Source organism: Salvelinus alpinus, chromosome 7, assembly GCF_045679555.1.
Source record: "Salvelinus alpinus chromosome 7, SLU_Salpinus.1, whole genome shotgun sequence".
NCBI classification, from domain to species: Eukaryota; Metazoa; Chordata; class Actinopteri; order Salmoniformes; family Salmonidae; genus Salvelinus; species Salvelinus alpinus.
The window spans coordinates 26830577-26852195 of record NC_092092.1 but is presented as its reverse complement, the minus strand read 5'-3'; the positions used below and the strand labels follow the sequence as shown (position 1 = coordinate 26852195).

General features: G+C 45.2%; 1 protein-coding gene across 5 annotated transcripts in view; it reads right to left on the bottom strand.

Annotated features, from left to right (window-relative positions):
• Positions 1-1242: 1242 nt before the first annotated feature.
• Positions 1243-21619, bottom strand: part of LOC139580698 (BAH and coiled-coil domain-containing protein 1-like) — a 66790-nt gene continuing 46413 nt past the window's right edge. For 3 of the 5 annotated variants that reach the window (XM_071409626.1, XM_071409625.1, XM_071409624.1), the window contains exons 13-23: positions 16800-17035; positions 16483-16665; positions 14007-14407; positions 13734-13808; positions 10818-10953; positions 10466-10583; positions 9993-10294; positions 9040-9174; positions 5740-7136; positions 4127-4363; positions 1243-3968 (exon numbers count right to left, since the gene is read on the bottom strand). In XM_071409626.1, the coding sequence (XP_071265727.1) occupies positions 3759-3968; positions 4127-4363; positions 5740-7136; positions 9040-9174; positions 9993-10294; positions 10466-10583; positions 10818-10953; positions 13734-13808; positions 14007-14407; positions 16483-16665; positions 16800-17035 (3430 nt within the window). In that variant the 3' untranslated portion in view covers positions 1243-3758. The remainder of the gene's footprint in view (positions 3969-4126; positions 4364-5739; positions 7137-9039; positions 9175-9992; positions 10295-10465; positions 10584-10817; positions 10954-13733; positions 13809-14006; positions 14408-16482; positions 16666-16799; positions 17036-21619) is intronic. The other 2 variants (XM_071409628.1, XM_071409627.1) reach the window with 2 other exon arrangements.

Genomic DNA, 21619 nt, shown 5'->3' with positions numbered 1-21619 from the left:
CAGTTTCACTTACTTAGCTAGAAATTGCAGCTAACTAGTTTAGCCTACTGAAACACCCTGCTCAAACAGAGAAATGCTATGTTAGCTAGCTGGCTATGACTATCCAACACAATACTGTCACTCTTTCAAGTCAAGGTAAGCTTTTGGTTTAACTAATTTATTGCCACCGGGGCTCGCTGGTGTAAGTGTTAAACTGCTTAATGACTGTACACTGTAACGTTACTGCATGATTGTAGCGGGTTTACTAACGCGTTAGTTCTATTAGCTATGTTGACTAAAAAACTAAACCGTCCTCCCTCATCTTAAATGGCACCGACCGCCACTGGTCCCGACAAGGATCATTAGGACAGTCACTCAGGAAAGGAATGATTCAACTTTTCCAGTTTTACCCAGTCAAAAACACACCATAGGGGGCAGCACAGAAGCCATTTTGAATTTAAGAGCAGATCAACTTACATTCCCCAAATTCTGACCTAAAACATTACAGAGGAAAACAAAAGTGACCTTAGATCAGTGTTGAGATCCTCTACTCGTCCTCTGTAAGTTGCCATGAACCGACTACAGTAACATGAGGCTTTAGGCAGGGTATGGCAGAAATCCATGTGACAAAGGATACTGTCATAATGTAATAAACGGTAAGAATGTATCATGGGAAGTATCAAATAATATAATTCTCAAAGATATACACTTTGTCCAAGAAACTCTATACACTACAGGGGATTGTATAGGCTTTACACTCACACACACTGCGTGCTGCACACACACCAACGTGCACACACACAACACACACAGGTTTTAAATGAGTGTGTTCTTGCATGGGTAATGTGATATGGCTGCATTGTAGTCTTAATGGTTCTGTTCCGTTTGTATTATTCTAAATACCTGACCCACCTGTACTGCTTAGAAAGTCTACCAGTAAACCACACTGTACTGCAAACACACACACACACACACACACACACACACACACACACACACACACACACACACACACACACACACACACACACACACACACACACACACACACACACACACACACACACACACACACACACACAGACCATAGCTCTATCACTCTCACTCTTTCACTCAAACATGGTATAAAGTTTCAGTTTACTGTTCCCCTGCTTATTTTTCTTTCTGCACCTAACAGTGGATTGTGAAGGAATTGTAACTTCTAAACTAAATTCAGGTACTTGTATATGTACTATAAAAATAAATTTAAAAACTTTGCTGATATCATTTTTAGTGTTTTTTTTAATGAAACGCAACACAAAGGCAATAAAATTAAGATAAATAACTTTTCTTTTTTGTTTGTTTTTTACACAGGGGAAATATTTTAGTCATGTTTCCAACAATGACTGAGACAAATGTTACAAAGTATATATCAACCCTACAAAGTAAATTGTTTCCAGTGGGCCTCAAAAACAGGTTGCGCAAGGATGATGACACTTTACCCAATGTGATGTTTAGAACTGAATCCAGTGTTTCTTTAGGAAAATACAGCTTTTAAAAAAGTGTTTAAAGACCTACAAAAAGTAACATAATATGGATGTTCACATTAGATTTCTTTTAAAGCTTTTGCTTCGCAGTGTAACAGCAACAATGTTTAAAAAAGTCGATGTATGTCGCAAACGAAAAGGCATTAATGTTCTCCTTGTAAAAACCTCAACACTGAAAACACAGTCATCCCAGGCTTGCATAACAGTCAGGAAAAAGACAATGGCAAAATAAAAATATTAAAAACAGAAAGAGACATTTTTGGCAATGCAGGAACAAGATTAAGCACAATTTTGATTTTATCTTTTTTTTAAAATATATATTACCCTCTTTTGATTGGCTCTGATTGTCCTTTACTTTCATGTGATGTCATATACGGTTGTCATGGAGCCTTCAAGTGCAACAGCCGGGCAATGTGCAGAAAGGAAACGTTGCTCCCATGGCAACATGGTGGTGAAGCGATGTTCTATGCCAACAGGTATGAGGGAACACAGGTATTTTACTTCAATATGATTGCAGGATCCCGGAATTTTGATTAGATTGAATATTTGTATATTTGTATATTTCTTCATATTGTATTCTAATGTGATCAAGCGTAAACATAGATGCGCTTTGGTTTAGTTTTTTTGAGGCCAGATAAATACCTACATAGATCTCCTCTAGGAATATAATATAGATATAGAACATCTAGAAATCTCCGGTCTAGATCTTTAAGGATCAGCAAATAGAAGAAACTCGGTTTCTGTCCAGTATTTCTAATCTGTTAAACCCCCTCAGGAGAATAAGCACATAACAATAGACACAATAAAAACCTATATGAAAAATATACAAAACAGACCAATGATGATGTGGACACAAAAAGCCTTTTCCACTTTTCTTATAAAAACATCCCCTTCCATCCCAAGTCACCAAATCCACCCTAATCCCAAAAATGGGACTTGAACCCTTCCCTTGTAGCATATTTACAGCTTTACCCCTCTTGGACCCCATACCATCCCATCCCCACCACATACTCAGTGCAGGAAGAGAGGACTAAAACCTCCTCCTCCCTAAGCCAAAAGAACAACTCAAAGAAAAGTATTTGAAAAATAACACAACCTAAAGAGCAACAAAGAGGGATATATTTCTCTCTTCATGTATATTATATATGTATACTATGTACAGTTTAATCATAACGTCTTTATACATAATGCTGTACAACACACAGAGATAGACAAATAATTAAGCTGTACATCTATGCACCTGAATAGGAGGATATGAGAGGTATTGAAGTGTATGGCTTGACTGGAGAAATAATCATCCTTTTTGTCTTTTTTTTGTCTAGAGAAGAAGCTGTTAGTAAATCGATCTATATATTAATTAATATTTATAGATTTACGTTTAGTAGGTTTACTTTCTGAGTGTTAAAGACATTGAGGGTTTTCCATGGTGAGGTCTAGACTAGAGACCAATGCACGCACGCACAGACAAGCAAACACACACGCTAAAGCACTATTTACTCTGAGCTCTTCAAGTACCAAATGCATCCATTACAACCACTCAGCACACAAACACACTCATACTCTCACTCTCTCACACACACACACTTCAGAACTACAGTGTTTTTGGTCCTGTTGGGATTTCTCAATCCTGCCGTTGTTCATTTATCATCAGACCAGTGTGGCCACCAGTAAGACCATTAAACCCTGAAGGGGGAGAGAAAAGTCTCTGCTCTCCTCATCCCCTCCTTACGTTCTCCCTCTCTCCCAGTCTCTTTCATGTATTCTATATAACCATATCTATAGGCTGAGAAGTGAAAACAACATATTCTCACTTACAGCAACAACCTGGTGAGTCTCTCTTTGTCAGATTGCCTGAGAGTCAGTCTATGACAGTCTTTGACTCCATGACAGACTATAAAACAACTATTGGAGACAGAGTGTAGAGTGGGCACTGTTTGTCTTTGTTTTAGGTCAGTAGAGTACTGAAGTCCCTCTTCAGGTCAGATGACTCCAGTGCTGATAATAGAATCCACTGCGGTCCAAAGTGCTGTTATCCCTGTTGGGGTTTGGGATCGTCCACACAATAAGACCAAGAACCAAGATCCAGAACCAGCAAGAACTAGAACCAGACCAAGGAAGATCCTCCTTTCCGGACTCTTCTAGTTCTGGACAGAACCATGCTTCACTGACACCAGCGCCAGTAGCTCGGTCCAGCCCTATGAGATGAGGTAGCCATCTTGAAGGCTTTGTTTTGTTTACACTCCATAGTTGTTGCTAGGGGACGATGGCCACGCCTTCGGCGCTGACTAGCTGGCCTGTGGTTGGTTCGTAGGTCCCGGCCAGGTAGAACAGGTCCTGAGCTCCGCCCCCTGACTTGCGTCTGCGAATCAGGTGCTCGTACTCGGCACGGTTGACCACCTGACAGCGGTGTGAGATGGTCTGGACATCATTCTCATCCTCGTGGCTTGATTGGTACAAAGCATGCTGGGTAGAGGGGGGATACATTGAAAATCAAAAGATAAATAAAGAGCCACTTCATTAATCCCATGGAGAAATAGATTTATGTTGATTATTTGTTGATCAAATAGTTGATACATTTGATCAAAAAGTTGATCAAGTTGTTGAATGATTATCCATCGTACCTTTCCGTCGTGGTGCCTCTTCCCCAGGCGTGTTTCCTCGGGATGGTAGAACCACTTGACCCTGACCACCATGCTGGAGGACCAGGACTCCCAGAGGCTCTCCACTCGCCCCACATAGGGCAGCTGGGGCCGACCGGGGGACAGGAATACAGCACAGTCCCCCACATGCACCGTCTCACCACCACGCACGATCGCCTTGTAGAACAACTTACGGGCCTTACCCTTCAGACCACGCCTCTGTAGGGGGAGAAAGAGGGGGGAAGTTAGGAGGGAGTCCAGGTAAGAACATGGAACCAAACTTCTATGGTGGCAAAATGGTTAGGGCCAGAGCCTTTAAAGCAGTGGTACTAAAACCATGTATACGGGTAAGAGTCTAGCTACATTTTCAGATATCATAAGTTTCTAATTTTGTCAGAAAGTAGTTAACATTGCAAGTTAAAGCATACTGTTAGCTAGCTAGCGATCGTTATCTTGCTGGTATGATCTATATAGTAATATTATTCATATCTCAGAAATCCATTTGCATTGCTAGTTATAGCTAGCTAGCTAATATTGAACCTAGTTGGTTAGCGTTAGCTACTTGCAGATTCATACTCCAGCATGTCATGCTTGGTGGCTAGCTATGACAATCTGTTTGTACTGTAGCTACGGGTTGGGATTATGGTTAATTGTTTAGCTAGCAAGCTACATGTCTAAACAAAAGACTCCACTTCGCAAAATAATGATTGCATGACCCATCAAGTTAGCCAGGTGTGTCTGGGGGTGATTACGGCCATCTATTGTATTTCCTGAACATCTAGACAATAGTGACCATCCACTTAGCTAGATGTGGTTATAGGATTTCTTTCACATGACCCATCAATTGAGACAAGTGTCTGGGTAAGCATCATCTAATAATTCTAAAATAATTTATAAAATATTTTTATCTGAAAGTCAGATTAGGATACAGGCCAAGGACTAGACAAAGTGTAGTTTTACATGGAGTTTTTCCCTTATTGTAGGCTACTACTTAAACCACTTTTAGTCTTGAAATCTTTGGTTGTTTACTACACCACCTTACTCACCCTGTTTAGCACATGGCCTCACATGTGAATCCTTAAAAAGATGGGTGGGGCTAAGGCTTAAGAGGGTGTGAACGATGCTGAATAGGTGTAGACAAAGAGGAGCTCTCCAGTAGGTGTACCAAAACACCAAGGGCCATTTTCTCAAAAGTTGGGTTATAAGTTTATGAACCTTCTAAGCAGAATTACTTTCCCATTGTTCATCAACTGCAGTGTATGATATACCATTTTATAGCTCAGAGTCTGTACTTTTTTCCAATGTAAAAAACACCATTTAACAGGTAGGCCATCATTGTAAATAAGAATTTGTTCTTAACTGACTTGCCTAGTTAAATAAAGGTTCAATTTAAAAAAGTAAAATGTAAAATGTTGCCACGTAATACAGAATCGAGGCAGTCGGTCACAAATGTAGTGATCTTACTCAAAAAGTCAATTTAATAAGACATTGCTCAATAAGTCTATTTCAGACTGTGTTAACCATCAAGCCTCCCACATACCAGCTTACAGGACAGGTTATAATGGCCTCTACTCTGACTCTGTGTGTCCTCTCACCTGCGTGGGATTTCCAGACCACTTCCACAGCTGGCGACCCGGCAGGAGGGCGGACATATTGGGATGGGGGTCCGGTGACAACATCCTCTGCCTCTTGGCTGCTGGGTGGTCCTTCGGAGGTTTGGGCTGGGAGGCTGGGGTGTTGGGGGTCGAAGTGTGTGTATTGGAGCCGGGACCATCTCTCCTCTTAGTTTGGCTTTTGGCTGCGCTACTGCTACTATTAGTCCTTCCCTTTGATGTGTACTCTTTCCTGTCCTCTCCTCTGTCACTTCCTCTCACCTTTGAACCTCCGGTGATGGCCATGGCTGCCTTGGCAACATAGGCGTGTGGTTGGGCAGAGGCTGAGGAGGCGGCGTTAGGTTTGGGGTTTGTGGAGGGGTCAGGGGTTAAGCGGTTAGAGGTCAAGCTCTGCCTGTGTTTGTGTTTCTGCTGCTGGAGCAGCGCTCTGTGGAGAAGGAGGGATGAAGACCCTTCTTCATCTGAAGAGTATGAAGAGTCATTGTCGGAAGAACAGAGGGAGGAGGAAGAGAGGGAGCCGGAGGAGGAGGAAGAGGAGGAGGACGAGGAGCAGACGGAGAGACGGGAGAGGAAACGTCCCGCACCCGCTGCTGCTGCTCTCCTCCGAGCTACCTCTTCATCTCCATCATCATCATCCTCATCCAGCTCAGAGTAAGAGCTGGGGCAGTCGCTGGGGCAGTCCAGAGCTCCAAACTCTCCCCCCAGACCTCCTAAACCAGATGAGGGGAGCCCTTTTCTGAGGGCTGGAGCCCTCTTCAGGAGCAGCTCAGACCTGGACACTCCACTCTCTCCTCCTCCTTTCTTCCTGTCCTTCACTACCAGAGCAGGGTGGATGTACCTCAGGGGTGCACCCGCCACCCCTGCAGAGGGACCCTTGTGCCCCCTGCCACCCCCCAGACGCAGCAGAGCTTTCCCATTCTTGGTTTTGGGCGACGTCACACCCTCGTGATCCAGCTTCACCAGGAACTGTTTTCTGTCCCTGTCGCTCGACTTCCTGTTGGAGGGTGCCGTTGTCATGGTGACAGAGTCCCTCAGCCCCAGAGGCATAACCGTGGTTACAGGCCGTTGGGTTCCGGTTCCGAAGGCTCCAGCGTAACCGTTGGCGATGCTACTGAAGGAGTCGATCTCGAATGGGGAACGGAAGATGCCCTTGAGGGGCGCAGGAGGGGCGAAGGGATGTGTGGCGGGGCGGTGGAACACCCCCAAGTCTCGCTGGTGACCCACTCGGTGGGTTTTACGGGACGTCCCGTTGAACAGGAAGAAGTCCGCTGGAAGTCTCTTTGCTGGCCAGCTTAACGAGGAAGTGTTGCCACTGGTTACACTCTCTGATGTTGTTGAGGAACTATTGGCCCCTGGCTTGACCTTTTTGGGTCGTCCTACTGGAAGAAGAAACAGAATAAAGAGAAAGGGTGAGAGTGAGAAAGAAAGGTAGACAGCGAGAGAGAGATTTATAAACAAGATTGATCAACCTAACCTTCCTTTAAAGCAGGTAAGTCAATGAGAACAAATTCTTCATAACCATAAATAACAGCCCTTACTGTAGAGCTGGAGGCAACTTGTCACATTTAGTCTGTGTTGAGTTATGAGAATGCTGTTTGACTGGAGGGCATTCAGACCAGTGACAGTTGGAACAGTGATGACGTTAGACATGAGGGGGGTTCCATTGAGAAGGAAGAAGTGTTGAGATAAAATCATATTATATATGTGTATTATACATGAGTAAAGCTGGTCTGAATAGTAAGTTGGCCAGGCGGGCCTATGAAGCAGTTTGTCTTGGGGCTACAGTGACTGATTGGGTCTGGGATGGTGAGTGATGAGATGACTGATGACTGGTTGTCTATGCTATCTATCTCACTGGTGCTGTAAGCCACAATTTCAAACAAATGGGAGGAACTGGCACCATCTACCCGGAAGAAAAATATAAACGCAACACACAACAACTGAAAAGATTTTACAGAGTTACAGTTCATATAAGGAAATTAGTCATTTGAAATAAATTCATTAGGCCCTAATCTATGGATTTCACATGATTTGAAATACAGATCTGCTGGTCACAGATACTTTCAAAAAAGGTAGGGGCGTGGATTAGAAAACCAGTCAGTAGCTGGTGTTACCACCATCTGCCTCATGCAGCGTGACACATCTCCTTCGCATAGAGTTGATCAGGCTGTTGATTGTGGCCTGTGGAATGTTGTCCCACTCATCTTCAATGGCTGTGCAAAGTTGCTGGATATTGGCAGGAACTGGAACACGCTGTCGTACAAGTCGAACCAGAGCATCCCAAACATGCTCAATGGGTGACATGTCTGGTGAGTATGCAGGCCATGGAAGAACTGGGACATTTTCAGCTTTCAGGAATTTGTTGTCTGTAGCTTATGCCTGCCCATACATACCGTAACCCCACCAACACCATGGGGCACTCTGTTCACAACGTTGACATTAGTAAACCGCTCGCCCACACAACGCCATACATGCATGCTGTCTGTCATCTGCTCGGTACAGTTGAAACCGTGATTCATCGGTGAAGAGCACACCTCTCTAGCGTGCCAGTGGCCATCAAAGGTGAGCATTTGTCCACTGAAGTTGGTTACGACGTCAAACTGCAGTCAGGTCAAGACCCTGGTGAGGACACAGATGAGCTTCCCTGAGACGGTTTCTGACAGTCTGTGCAGGAATTATTTTGTTGTGCAAATTCACAGTTTCATCAGCTGTTCAGGTGGCTGGTCTCAAGACGATCCTGCAGGTGAAGAAGCCGGATGTGGAGGTCCTGGGCTGGCGTGGTTACACGTAATCTGCGATTGTAAGGCCCTTCGAACATACTGCCAAATTCTCTAAAAACGACTTCGGAGGCAGCTTATGATAGAGAAATTAGCATTCAATTCTCTGGCAACAGCTCTGGTGGACATTCCTGCATTCAGCATGCCAATTGCACACTCCCTTAAAACTTGAGACATCTGTGGGATAGTGTTGTATGACAAAACTGCACATTTTAGAGTTGCCTGTTATTGTCCCCAGCACAAGGTGCACCTGTGTAATGATCATGCTGTTGAATCAGCTTCTTGATATGTGACACCTGTCAAGTGGATGGATTATCTTGGCAAAGGAGAAATGCTCACTAACAGGGATGTAGATACATTTGTGAACAAAATTTGAGAGAATTTTTGTTGTTGTTGTGCGTATGGAAAATGTTTTATTTCAGCTCATGAAACATGGGACCAACCACATGTAGCGTTTCTGTTTTTGTTCAGTGTAATACCATGGAATTATGCTCTGAGCCATTACCTGGTCTCTGCTCCTGGCTCCTCTCTCCTGCCTCCCCATTGGTTGGTCTCTCTGTGGGCTTGTCTCTACTGTCCTGGGTGGAGCTTCTGCGACCACGACGACCAGGTGAAAGCAGGGCTGGAGATGGCTCCGCACCTGAGAGAGAGAGAGAGAGAGAGAGAGAGAGAGAGAGAGAGAGAGAGAGAGAGAGAGAGAGAGAGAGAGAGAGAGAGAGAGAGAGAGAGAGAGAGAGAGAGAGAGAGAGAGAGAGAGAGAGAGAGAGAGAGAGAGAGAGAAAGGGAGAGTGTGACAGGGAGAGATTATTTGTTAGCCATTCTTTCTTTTTCTTTAATTTTTTTTTATTTTGATTTAATTAAATGTATCGACCGAAGATTACACAATACAACAGCAGTAGTGTTGTACCTGAATACATGATTATATGTACTATTACTATTACTACTGAAATTAACTGTATTCCATTATCCTCATTGCATTGTACTGTATTTACTGAAATGCTGTACCACTATACTGCTTTGGCAATATTTACAAATTGTACTTCATGCCAATAAAGCAATCTGAATTTGACTTTGAGAGAGAGAGAGAGAGAGAGAGAGAGAGAGAGAGAGAGAGAGAGAGAGAGAGAGAGAGAGAGAGAGAGAGAGAGAGAGAGAGAGAGAGAGTGACAGAGCGAGAGAGAGTGACAGAGAGAAAGAGATGGAGCGAAAGAGAGAGGGGGAGCGAGACGGGAGGGAGGTAGGGCAAACAATACTTATAGAGTGAAGCTGGATTGAATGTTGACAGACTCCAGTTTTCTCCAGACCATGTATTTACCCTCCAGGAATGTGTATATATATGAATATGAGAGAGAGAGAGAGAGAGAGAGAGAGAGAGAGAGAGAGAGAGAGAGAGAGAGAGAGAGAGAGAGAGACAGAGACAGAGACAGAGACAGAGACAGGGAGCCACAGTGTACTCACAGTGTATCTGGTAACCTGGGGGCAGCAGGCGTATGTTGGGCAGAGAGATTCTTCCTCTGTCTCCGTCATCAAACTCCACCATCACACTGCCCTCCTTCTCCTCCTCTCCCAGACCCCCTCTGTGGACGTATCCAGGGTAGAGGCAGCGGGAGCGTTCGCTCCAGTAGGCACAAACACGCATTCCGGCAGTCAAGATGGCTTCCGTCTGCGGCCGCACATCCAACACCGCTTCCTCTAATAGCTGTTCTAGAGAGTAGATCCTAGGTCTGTTCCCCCTCTCCCCCTCAATCACTACACGGAATCTAGGAGAGAGAGAGCGAGACGGAGAGAGAGAGCGAGAGAGACAGAGTATTAAATGTAAATGTATTACATGTAATGTATTACAAGCCAGTTAGCCAGTCCTTTGCATCAACATGTCTATCTGTGATTAAGCAGGCCATATGAGTAGGTGTCAGTAGGTGTCAGTGCCTTACATGTCAGGCAGGTCCAGAGTGTGTAGTCGGGCAGCATACAGCAGCTCATCCTCCTTAGATATCAACACCTTCAGACCATCCACCAGCATCTCCCTGCTCAGCACACAGTTAAGCACTGCTGCAGAGAGAGAGGGAGGCAGAATAGAAAGCGAGAAAGAACGAGAGAGAAAAATATGAACATTTAGACTGGTTTGTGACCCTGTGGTGTGTGTGTGTGTGTGTGTGTGTGTGTGTGTGTGTGTGTGTGTGTGTGTGTGTGTGTGTGTGTGTGTGTGTGTGTGTGTGTGTGTGTGTGTGTGTGTGTGTGTGTGTGTGTGTGTGTGTGTGTGTGTGTGTGTGTGTGTGTTCTCACCTGGTGCTCTGCGTGTGTGAGATATATGCTCCATGTCTTCCTCCTCCCCCTCGGAGAAGCTGCTCTCCTCGTCCAATCGGAATCCTTCATCAGCCGCAAAGCTCTCCAGCAGCCGGCTCACTGCACGCCCTTTAGCCTGCGACAGGAAATTACATCATTAGACTATATACATCTTTAAACTCCTAAACCAGTGGTCACCCTCCCACGTTCCTGGACAGCTAAAGAGTGTACAGGCTTTTGTTCCATCGCAGCACTAATTCAAATGATGGTTTATTTTTTTATTTCACCTTTATTTAACCTGGTAGGCCAGTTGAGAACAACTTCTCATTTACAACTGCGACCTGGCCAAGATAAAGCAAAGCAGTGCGACAAAAACAACAACACAGAATTACACATAAACAAACGTACAGTCAATAACACAATAGAATAATCTATGTACAGGTTGTGCAAATGTAGTAAGGTTAGGGAGGTAAGGCAATAAATAGGCCATAGAGGCTTAATAATTACAATTTTAGCAATTAACACTGGAGTGATAGATGATGATGATGTGCAAGTAGAGATACTGGGGTGCAAAAGAGCAAGAGAAAAAATAACAATATGGGGATGAAGTAGTTGGGTGTGCTATTTACAGAATGGATGTGTACAGGTACAGTGATCGGTAAGCTGCTCTGACAGCTGATGCTTACAGTTAGAGAGGGAGATATAAGTCTCTAGCTTCAGTGATTTTGCAATTCGTTCCAGTCATTGGCAGCAGAGAACTGGAAGGAAAGGCGGCCAAAGAGGTGTTGGCTTTGGGGGTGACCAGTGAGATATATCTGCTGGAGCGCGTGCTACAGGTGGGTGTTGCTATGGTGACCAGCGACCTGAGATAAGGCGGGGCTTTACCTAGCAAAGACTTATAGATTACCTGGAGCCAGTGGGTTTGGCGACGAATATGTAGTGAGTGCCAGCCAACGAGAGCATACAGGTCGCAGTGGTGGGCAGGATATGGGGCTTTGGTGACAAAACGGATGGCACTGTGACAGACTACATCCAGTTTGCTGAGTAGAGTGTTGGAGGCTATTTTGAAAATGACATCGCCGAAGTCAAGGATCGGTAGGATAGTCAGTTTTACGAGGGTATGTTGGCAGCATGAGTGAAGGAGGCTTTGTTGCGAAATAGGAAGCTGATTCTAGATTTAATTTTGGATTGGAGATGCTTAATGTGAGTCTGGAAGGAGAGTTAACAGTCGATTATCTTAAATTCATTGCTCATCGATTCATTTGGTATTTTAGTGCAGGCCTAGAACAAAAGCATGCACACCCTGTAACCTCTGCCATATACTGCTGTCAGAACTACCCCTGTCCACCAACACACACAAACACCTCTTCACCGACACACGCCCGCCCAAAACACACACACACACACACACACACACACACACACACACACACACACACACACACACACACACACACACACACACACACACACACACACACACACACACACACACACACACACACACACACACACACACACACACACACACACACACCAGCCCCTGTCCTATTCCGGTTTAAGCTGGTTTCCTAATGATGACTGATGACTGATGATGGAGCTGTAAAATCAGCCTGTTCAACAGGTTTCTGCCTGTATCTGGGCTTTACAAAGAAAGGACCATATATTACTGCCTGAAAGATGTGTGTGTAAGGGTGTGTGTGTGTGTGTGTGTGTGTGTGTGTGTGTGTGTGTGTGTGTGTGTGTGTGTGTGTGTGTGTGTGTGTGTGTGTGTGTGTGTGTGTGTGTGTGTGTGTGTGTGTGTGTGTGTGTGTGTGTTTTGGGCGGGCGGGCGTGTGTCGGTGAAGAGGTGTTTGTGTGTGTGTGTGTGTGTGTGTGTGTGTGTGTGTGTGTGTGTGTGCGTGTGTGTGTGCGTGCGTGCGTGCGTGCGTGCGTGCGTGCGTGTGTGCGTGTGTGTGTGTGTTTGTCTGGGTGTTTTCCACATGAAGGGACAATATATTACAGTGACAGAGGTTTCATCACCAGAGGGTATGGAATATTACTCACCTCTCTGGGTTGGTGTGTGTGGAAATTGTGTGTATGCGCACATGAACAAGTGTATGTATTTAGTACGCGTGCGCTTATGTGTGTGAGTTTAGTAAGTATGTGTGTGTATATTGGGGTTTTTGTTCTGTGCTGTTTGCTTAGAGTCATGTGTTTGTCACATTCCCTCCATATGACTATGATACGGATCAGTCAGAGGCAACCACCTCAGGGCTGTTCTCACCAAAACACACACGACATCACCCTTATTCATCCGTCATATATCTCACCAAAACACACACGCCATCACCCTTATTCATCCGTCATATATCTCACCAAAACACACACGCCATCACCCTTATTCATCCGTCATATATCTCACCAAAACACACACGACATCACCCTTATTCATCCGTCATATATCTCACCAAAACACACACGACATCACCCTTATTCATCCGTCATATATCTCACCAAAACACACACGACATCACCCTTATTCATCCGTCATATATCTCACCAAAACACACACGACATCACCCTTATTCATCCGTCATATATCTCACCAGCTGACAGATTCACGGTTGTTTAAAACTGATCAGCTCATGCAGTTTGGTAATAATAAGATATGTCATGCAATAGCTTCTGACTTAAATTCGCCAAAGCACATTTACATCACCTTTCCAGTTACATTATGTACCTTTTCCCCATTACTCCATGCCCACTCATCCTCTCTCTTCTACTCTACCTGTTGTTCCTGCTCAGGACTCTATCTCTCCACCAACTGCCATTTCCTGTTCCACACTGCCTCTTTTTGTTTGCCCCTATCCCTCCTTCTCTCATGACCCCCCTCCCTCCCCCTCCCCCTCCGCCCATGTTGACCCCGATCCTCACCTGTTTCTTCCTGCTCTTCCTGCCCCTGGTGGTGTCCTCTCTCTGGGTCTCAGTCTCCCACCAGCAGCCTCTCCTCTGGAACAACCAAACAGGTCAGGACAGGTTAGCATTATAGACAATGATCATAATCACCATGTAGCTAGAGAGAAACCGTAACACGTGCATTTTAACAGTCTCAAGTAGCTGAGGGAGATTTTAACAGAGGAAGCCGTTTTTGATTAACCTAGAGACCCACAGTCCCTCCCCCCAGGTCCTCTCATTCCCCTTCCTCACCTGTCCCAGAATGCTTTGGGGTCCTGAGCTCTTCATCTCGGCCTCCGCCAGAGGTCCCTGGACCCCCCTGCTGTCCTGGAGGCTGTTGCCCACTGATGAGGCCCTCCAGCTAGGTACCGGTCCTCTCATAGCCCCCTGTGGCTCCTGGAGCTCTGGGCGTCTCTGGTCTGCAGTAGCAGGACGCGGTGTGCAGGGGGCTCCTCTCATCCTCAGCTCCGCACTGGGCATGCTTGCATCATCACCTTGCCTCTCCTTCTTGCTCCTGGCTTTCTGATTGGCTTGAAGCATAGCGGCTGGGCCAATCGCAGCAGTATTTCTTGGCGTGTCTTTGGCGGATGGTGGCGTCATCTTGACGTCATTGGTTCCTTTGTCGCTGTCATAGCTCCCCTCATCTTCCTCCTCTGTGGAAGTAAGGGATCAATAAAATCGATTAGAAACTGTCTGGAGATCAGTTGTGACACAACCATCTCAAGCTCAGGCTCTAGTGAAAGACAGTGTAGAGAAGCTACAGTGGGGTCCAAAATTATTGACACCCTTGATAAAGATGAGCAAAAATGACTGTATAAAATAAATAAAACAAATACTGAGATATATTGTATGTTCCATTTTTGGGGGGGTAAATTATTGTCTTTATACTAATACAATTGCTCAGAGAAAGAGTTTAACAAGTAATGTTTAACAAGTAATAATGTTTATAATGTAATGTTTAACAAGTAATTTTTAACAAGTAATTTGTTTAACAAGTAATAAATGTTTCTCTCAAAAAGGCAGGGGTAAAAATTATTGACCTCACCTTCCGAGGATAACAGCACTGAGCCTTTTTCTAGAAGGTTTTATGAGTTGGAGAACACATTGGGAGGGATCATTCCTCCATACAGAATCCTTTGAGATTCTCGATATCCTTAGTCTGCGCTTATGGACTCCCATCTTCAATTCAAACCACAAGTTTTCAATTGGTTTCAAGTCCGAAGACAGATGGCCATTGCAAAATGTTGATTTGGTGGACTATTAATAATTTCTTTGTGGATTTTGATGTGTGCTTGAGGTTATTGTCTTGTTGGAAGATCCACTTGCAGCCAAGTTTCAGCCTCCTGGCGGCAACCAGGTTTTTGACTAAAATATCCTAGTACTGTAAAGTTCATAATGCCGGTGACCTTTACAAGGGCTCCAGGACCAGTTGAAGCAAAATAGCCCCATAACATCAAAGCTCCACCACCATATTTACTGTATGTATGGGATTCTTTCCTTCTCATGCTTTCTCACCTGGACACCCAAACCCACCACTGTTGTCCATGGAAAAAAAACTATATTTTCATGTCATCCAACACATGTAAATACCTGGAGTTTGCTAAACAGCATTGGCACTTGGATTGGAACTAGTGCTTTGGTCAGATGATATGAAAATAGAGCTCTTTGGCCACGCACACCAGTGTGGGTTTGGTGTCAAAATGAGAATGCATGAGCAGAAAAGAATCCCTAGGTATTAAAAGATATTGAAAGGTATTGAAAACAGTGGTGCCAATAAACAAAAAAAGTATTACTTGTTAAACAAAGTCTCTTTCTCTGAGCAATTATATTAGTATAAAATAATATAACTTCCCAATTTTTTTACCATATAATATATCGCTGGATTTGAACTATTTATTTTAGACAGTAATTTTTGCGGTCAAGGAAACCCAATGGCTATCTCTCTTTCTCATGCACAGACAAGCATAAGCACACACACACGTACTGTACACACAAATAATCACGCACGCACCCATGCAAACACACAATCACACATGCACATATACACACACAGATCAGATCTTTATTGGCAGCTGTGGGTGGCTGACTGGGGGTCGTGTCGGGTGTCGACACGTTGCTGACACACTTGTCACTTACTCAGTGTCCTCGTCAACACTCTCTCACACACACACACACATCACAAACACTCCGCTGCCTGCGAGGGGACAGGCAGATAGTGGCAAAAACACACACACACACACACACACACACACACACACACACACACACACACACACACACACACACACACACACACACACACACACACACACACACACACACACACACACACACACACACACACACAGGACCTAATCAACTGACAGACATTGGGACACTTCACTTTATTTCTATGAAATGTTAATTTGAGATTATTGAGGAAAGGGGGACATTGTGTCTCTACTGGTTGGATTGGGGGGGGGTGCAGGGGGGGGGACAGGGGTGTGACATTCTAAAAGAGGCGATAGCGAGGTTCACGTTACAGCGCGGGTTTGCCCACTGCCCACTGCCCGCATGCCAGTGGGCAGCCGTTAACGGTTTTAATGGTGTGACAGACGAGCCGGGAAGTGAGAGGAGGCCACCGTGATGGGAGACATCTCACTCACTTACACACACTCTCACACTCTCACACACACTCACACACACTCACACACACAGCTGGGAGACATCTCATTGAGACGTAACTCACCCTGGCCGGAGGTCTCGCTGTTGCTCTTCCCCTCGTTCACTTCCTGGTTCACAGAGGCCTCGCCCACTCTGCGGAGGACTCTGGTCGATGGTCCGCCCAGTTTGACCTTTGGCCGACCTCTCCTCCTCCTCCTCACCCCCTGATTGGGCGCCCAGTCCTGCTGGGCACTGGATGTATTGGCTGCTGGGTGGACATGGAAACATGGGTGTGTTAGTGTCAGGGAGTGTATGAGGTACAAGGTTTACATGTGTGTGTGTGTGTGCCTGTGTGTATGTGTACATACGTGTGCATGTGTGGAGTGCATGTGTGTGTTTTACCTGTGTCACTCTCTCTGCAGTTTGCGTGGGCTCCAGGTCTGGGGTCCACTCTGTGGCGGTGCATGCCCCCTGATGGTGCACCTCTCTGGGCCACAGCCTTCTGCTTCAGCTGGGTCACCCTCCGTGCTAGTCTGGAGCTCAGGCTGGGACGACCTCTCCTCCTCTTGAGGAAGCCATGATTGGTCATCCTCTTCCTCCGCTTCTCTCCACCCCCTTCTGCTTCCTCATCCGCCACCCTAAAACAAATGAAGAAGAGAGAGAGATGGATTTTATTAAAGGGGGGAAGATGGAGAGGTGCAAACAGAAAGGCTAAAGAAGATCAAAGAAAAGGTAACAGGTCATGTCTTTCTGCCCTTCTCTCTCTCTCTCTCTCTCTCTCTCTCTCTCTCTCTCTCTCTCTCTCTCTCTCTCTCTCTCTCTCTCTCTCTCTCTCTCTCTCTCTCTCTGTCTCGGTGTCTCTCTCTCTCTCTCTCTCTCTCTCTGTCTCTCTCTCTCTCTCTCTTTTTCCCTTCTGCTTTCTCTTTCTTTCTCCCTTTTTTCCCTTCTCTCTCTCTGGCCTTTGATGAGTAGAGAGGGGGGGGGGGGTATTTTCCCGTACGGAGGCTGTTTGGAAGAGAAAGCATTCTGTCGGTAAACTCTGAAATATCCAAGAGGAGTGTGAATATGAGACCCTGCTGAATCACACCAAGAAAGTGGGAGAAATAGCTGGCGAGACAGCTACTGAAGAAAAACAGAGCGAGAGAGAGAGGGGGATGGGGAGAGTTGGAGGGAGCAAAAGAGAGAGAGCTAACAAAAGAGAGCACACAGAGCGGGAGTATGAGAAAGCGAGAGAGAGAGAGAGAGAGAGAGAGAGAGAGAGAGAGAGAGAGAGAGAGAGAGAGAGAGAGAGAGAGAGAGAGAGAGAGAGAGAGAGAGAGAGAGAGAGAGAGGGAGAGGGAGAGGCGAGGCAGTCTCAGGGGAGTCTGTCCATTGACCTACGCTCCGGGGCTGGATCGATAAACACTAACCTCTATTGAACACCACTCTTCTCTCTACCCCTTTTCTCTCTCTCTCTCGCTCTCTTCCTCTCCTCTCTCTCTCTCTCTCTCCCCAGTGTCTCTCTTTCTCTTTCTGTCTCCGTTTCTCTCTCTTTATCTCTCAAAGTGCACACACACATACACACACACATACACACAGACACAACACACACATACACACGCACACACACACTGCTGTGAGCAGCTGGTGTCTGAGGCAGGTGAATCTTATATTCCCACAGAGTGCTCAGCATCTCCCATCAAGAAAAAGAGAGGGAGGGAGGAGGTAGATAGATTTGGGGAATGAGCGGAGTAAAGGGAGAAGGGAGGGAGAGGAGAGGAGAGGAAAAGAGAGGGAGATTTTAGAGGATAAAACAGGGAATGAATGGAGGAAAGGAGGAGCATGAAAAAGAGGAGGGGAAGATAGGATTTGTAATGTGAAACCTGAGAGAAATACGAGGTGGTCTAGTTTGTCATTTCAGACAAATTCAAAACTTTTCTGCTGAAGTTAAGATCTACAGAGAAGCCATCCAGTGGGCACAGACGTCAATTTAACGCCTATTCCAAGTTGGTTCAACGTAATTTCATTATAATTACTTGGAAACAATGTTGATTCAACCAGTGTGTGCCCAGTGGGCAGCTTCCTGAAAACCCCTAAACTGCCCCTAACAAACTCCCACGTCCCCCATACCCATCCCCCACACCAACCCTCCATGGCCCAGCCTTAACCTGTCTGTCACCATCACCCCTTACCACTCCTTTCAACCTTTGACCTTTTGACCTCCAGTCAGCCCTAAGCCCTAGCGTTAGCCCTCTGTCAGTGTGCAACGGCAGTCAGTTGACGTAGAATAATGTAAATCCACAGAGAATAGTGATTGGAGAAAAAAATCGGTACAGTTACATATCGGGATATTCTTTTTGACGATATATCGCATCGTATCGTTTTGACAATATTGCAATATTATTTTTGTGCTGGTTGACTCTACCTGCACCAAAACTCCAGTATTTTTCCTTCATAGCTTGTTCTCCATCTTCTTTTTAAATAGAGCTTGCCAGCTTGTAGTCCTAAAAATCAGAAATGAGTTACATCTTGTTCGTTCAGCTATTCCTATGGGAAAATGAATGGGAAAAGAATAGGGTTTTGGGATAAACGTCGAAAATAAGGTCTGAGGTTAACACAGGCTTAAGAGATCTTATACGTTTTGTTCTATGAGATATTATCAGTCTGTTAACATGACCTTTTTGAATTAGGAAGCCTTTATGTGCTTGTTTTGATGACATACATTCTTCAAAATTCACAAAAGGTGACGTAGCTGATGAAGATTATCTCATAGAACAAAACATATTGGATCTCCTAAACCTGTGGTAACCACAGACCTTATTTTCGGCGTTTATCCAAAAACCCTATAAAAACTCCATTCATTTTCCAATAGGCTTTGTCCAACGAACCCTGGCGGAGTTGGTGCCTACAAAAAGACACCATTACTATTGCTCTCTATAGGGAGACAATTTGTTTTCAGCACTTTTATTTCCATGACTGATCAACTAGTTTTCTCCTGCTCTCTCTCGTCCCTTTGCAGCAGACACATAGTGAGCAATATGTTTGGAACATCAAATCGCAATAGAATCACAATGCATATCGTAATAGCACCAAAGTATCGAGATACTATCATAACGTGAGGTCCCAGCCCTAACAGAGTATTAAATTACAATAACAGCACCCTTCCCCCCTTTCCTCTCTCCAATACCTCTGTCAACAAGTACTGCCACCAACAGACCAGTCGCTAGAGACATTTCTACCTCTTGCAGCCCTCCCTCACTCCCCCCCCCCCCCCTCTCTCTCTCTGAGATGAAGGAATACACTATTGATACCACGTTCATTAATTAAGACAAAAAATACACCCTGTCACAAACCAGCCAGCTCCAGTAATTAAACGAATATGTCTGTGTGTGTGTCGTCTATGCATTTATCTGTGCAGTATGTAAAATCATGCAATGTGTGTATGTGTTTTTGTGTGTGTGTGTGTGTGTGTGTGTGTTTGTCATTTTTCATTAGTTCGTTGTAATCAGTGTGGTAACCGTGATAAACCTTGAGTTTGTTTAATCAGTTTATCAGAGCGAGGGGAACATGCACTATCAGAGGTGGAGCACAGCCAGAAAACACATTCATCAATATGATGACTTAACACTGGAATGTAACACTGTGTGTGTGTGTGTGTGTGTGTGTGTGTGTGTGTGTGTGTGTGTGTGTGTGTGTGTGTGTGTGTGTGTGTGTGTGTGTGTGTGTGTGTGTGTGTGTGTGTGTGTGTGTGTGTGTGTGTGTGTGTGTGTGTGTGTTCGAGAGAGAGCATGTGTAGGGCATTAGGGGGTTTGCTTTGTAATCGCGTGTGTGTGTGCGTGCATGCCTTTGTGAATGCCTGCCTGCGAGCTCAAGTGTATGTGTTAGAAGAAGAGGTTGGTGAGTCATTCATCACTGTGATAAGTTTACATGGGGACTTTGTCCAGCCATATTAATATGTGCTGAGGGTGAGAGGGAGTCAGGACATAATCAATGGTGGTGATAAATATGATTAAATGTGATTAATGATGATTAATGAGTCTCTCCTCTGAGCTGATTAATCTATTAACTCCTCTCATTTAGAAACCACACCGGGTTTACTACCAGGTTCACACACACACACACACACACACACACACACACACACACACACACACACACACACACACACACACACACACACACACACACACACACACACACACACGTACTGAGTGTGTGTGTGTGTGTGTGTGTGTGTGTGTGTGTGTGTGTGTGTGTGTGTGTGTGTGTGTGTGTGTGTGTGTGTGTGTGTGTGTGTGTGTGTGTGTGTGTGCGAGCGAGCGAGTGAGAGATAGCAGTTCCTCCACTCAGCAGTAGCAGTTCCTCTCATAAAGATTCTCAACAAGGTTCATCTCAGGGAACAATACTTTATTGAAAACCATATAAGTACAGTAAATATACACTATATATGCAAAGGTTTGTGGACACCCCTTCAAATTAGTAGATTCGGCTATTCCAGCTACACCCGTTGCTGACAGGCATATAAAATCGAGCACACTGCCATGCAATCTCCCTAGACAAAACATTGGCAGTATAATGGTCTTACTGAAGAGCTCAGTGACTTTCAACGTGGCACCGTCATAGGATGACACCTTTCCAAGTCAGTTCATCAAATTTCTGCCCTGCTAGAGCTGCCCCGGTCAACTGTACGTGCTGTTATTGTGAAGTGGAAACGTCTAGGAGCAACAACGGCTCAGCCGCGAAGTGGTAGGCCGCACAAACTCACAGAACGGGACTGCCGAATGCTGAAACGTGTAGCACATAAAAATCGTCTGTCCTCGGTTGCAACACTCACTACTGAGTTTCAAACTGCCACTGGAAGCAACGTCCGCACAAGAACTGTTAGTCTGGAGCTTCATGAAATGGGTTTCCATGACCGAGCAGCCGCACACAAGCCTAAGATCACCATGCGCAATGCCAAGTGTCGGCTGGAGCGGTGTAAAGCTCACCGCCATTGGACTCTGGAGCAGTGGAAACGCGTTCTCTGGAGTGGTGAATCACGCTTCACCATCTGGCAGTCCGATGGACGAATCTGGGTTTGGCGGATGACAGGAGAACGCTACCTGCCCGAATGCATTGTGCCAACTTAAAAGTTTGGTGGAGGAGTAATTGTATAGGGCTGTTTTTCATGGTTCCAGTGAAGGGATAGCTTAATGTTACAGCATACAATGACATTTTAGACGATTCTGTGCTTGCAACTTTGT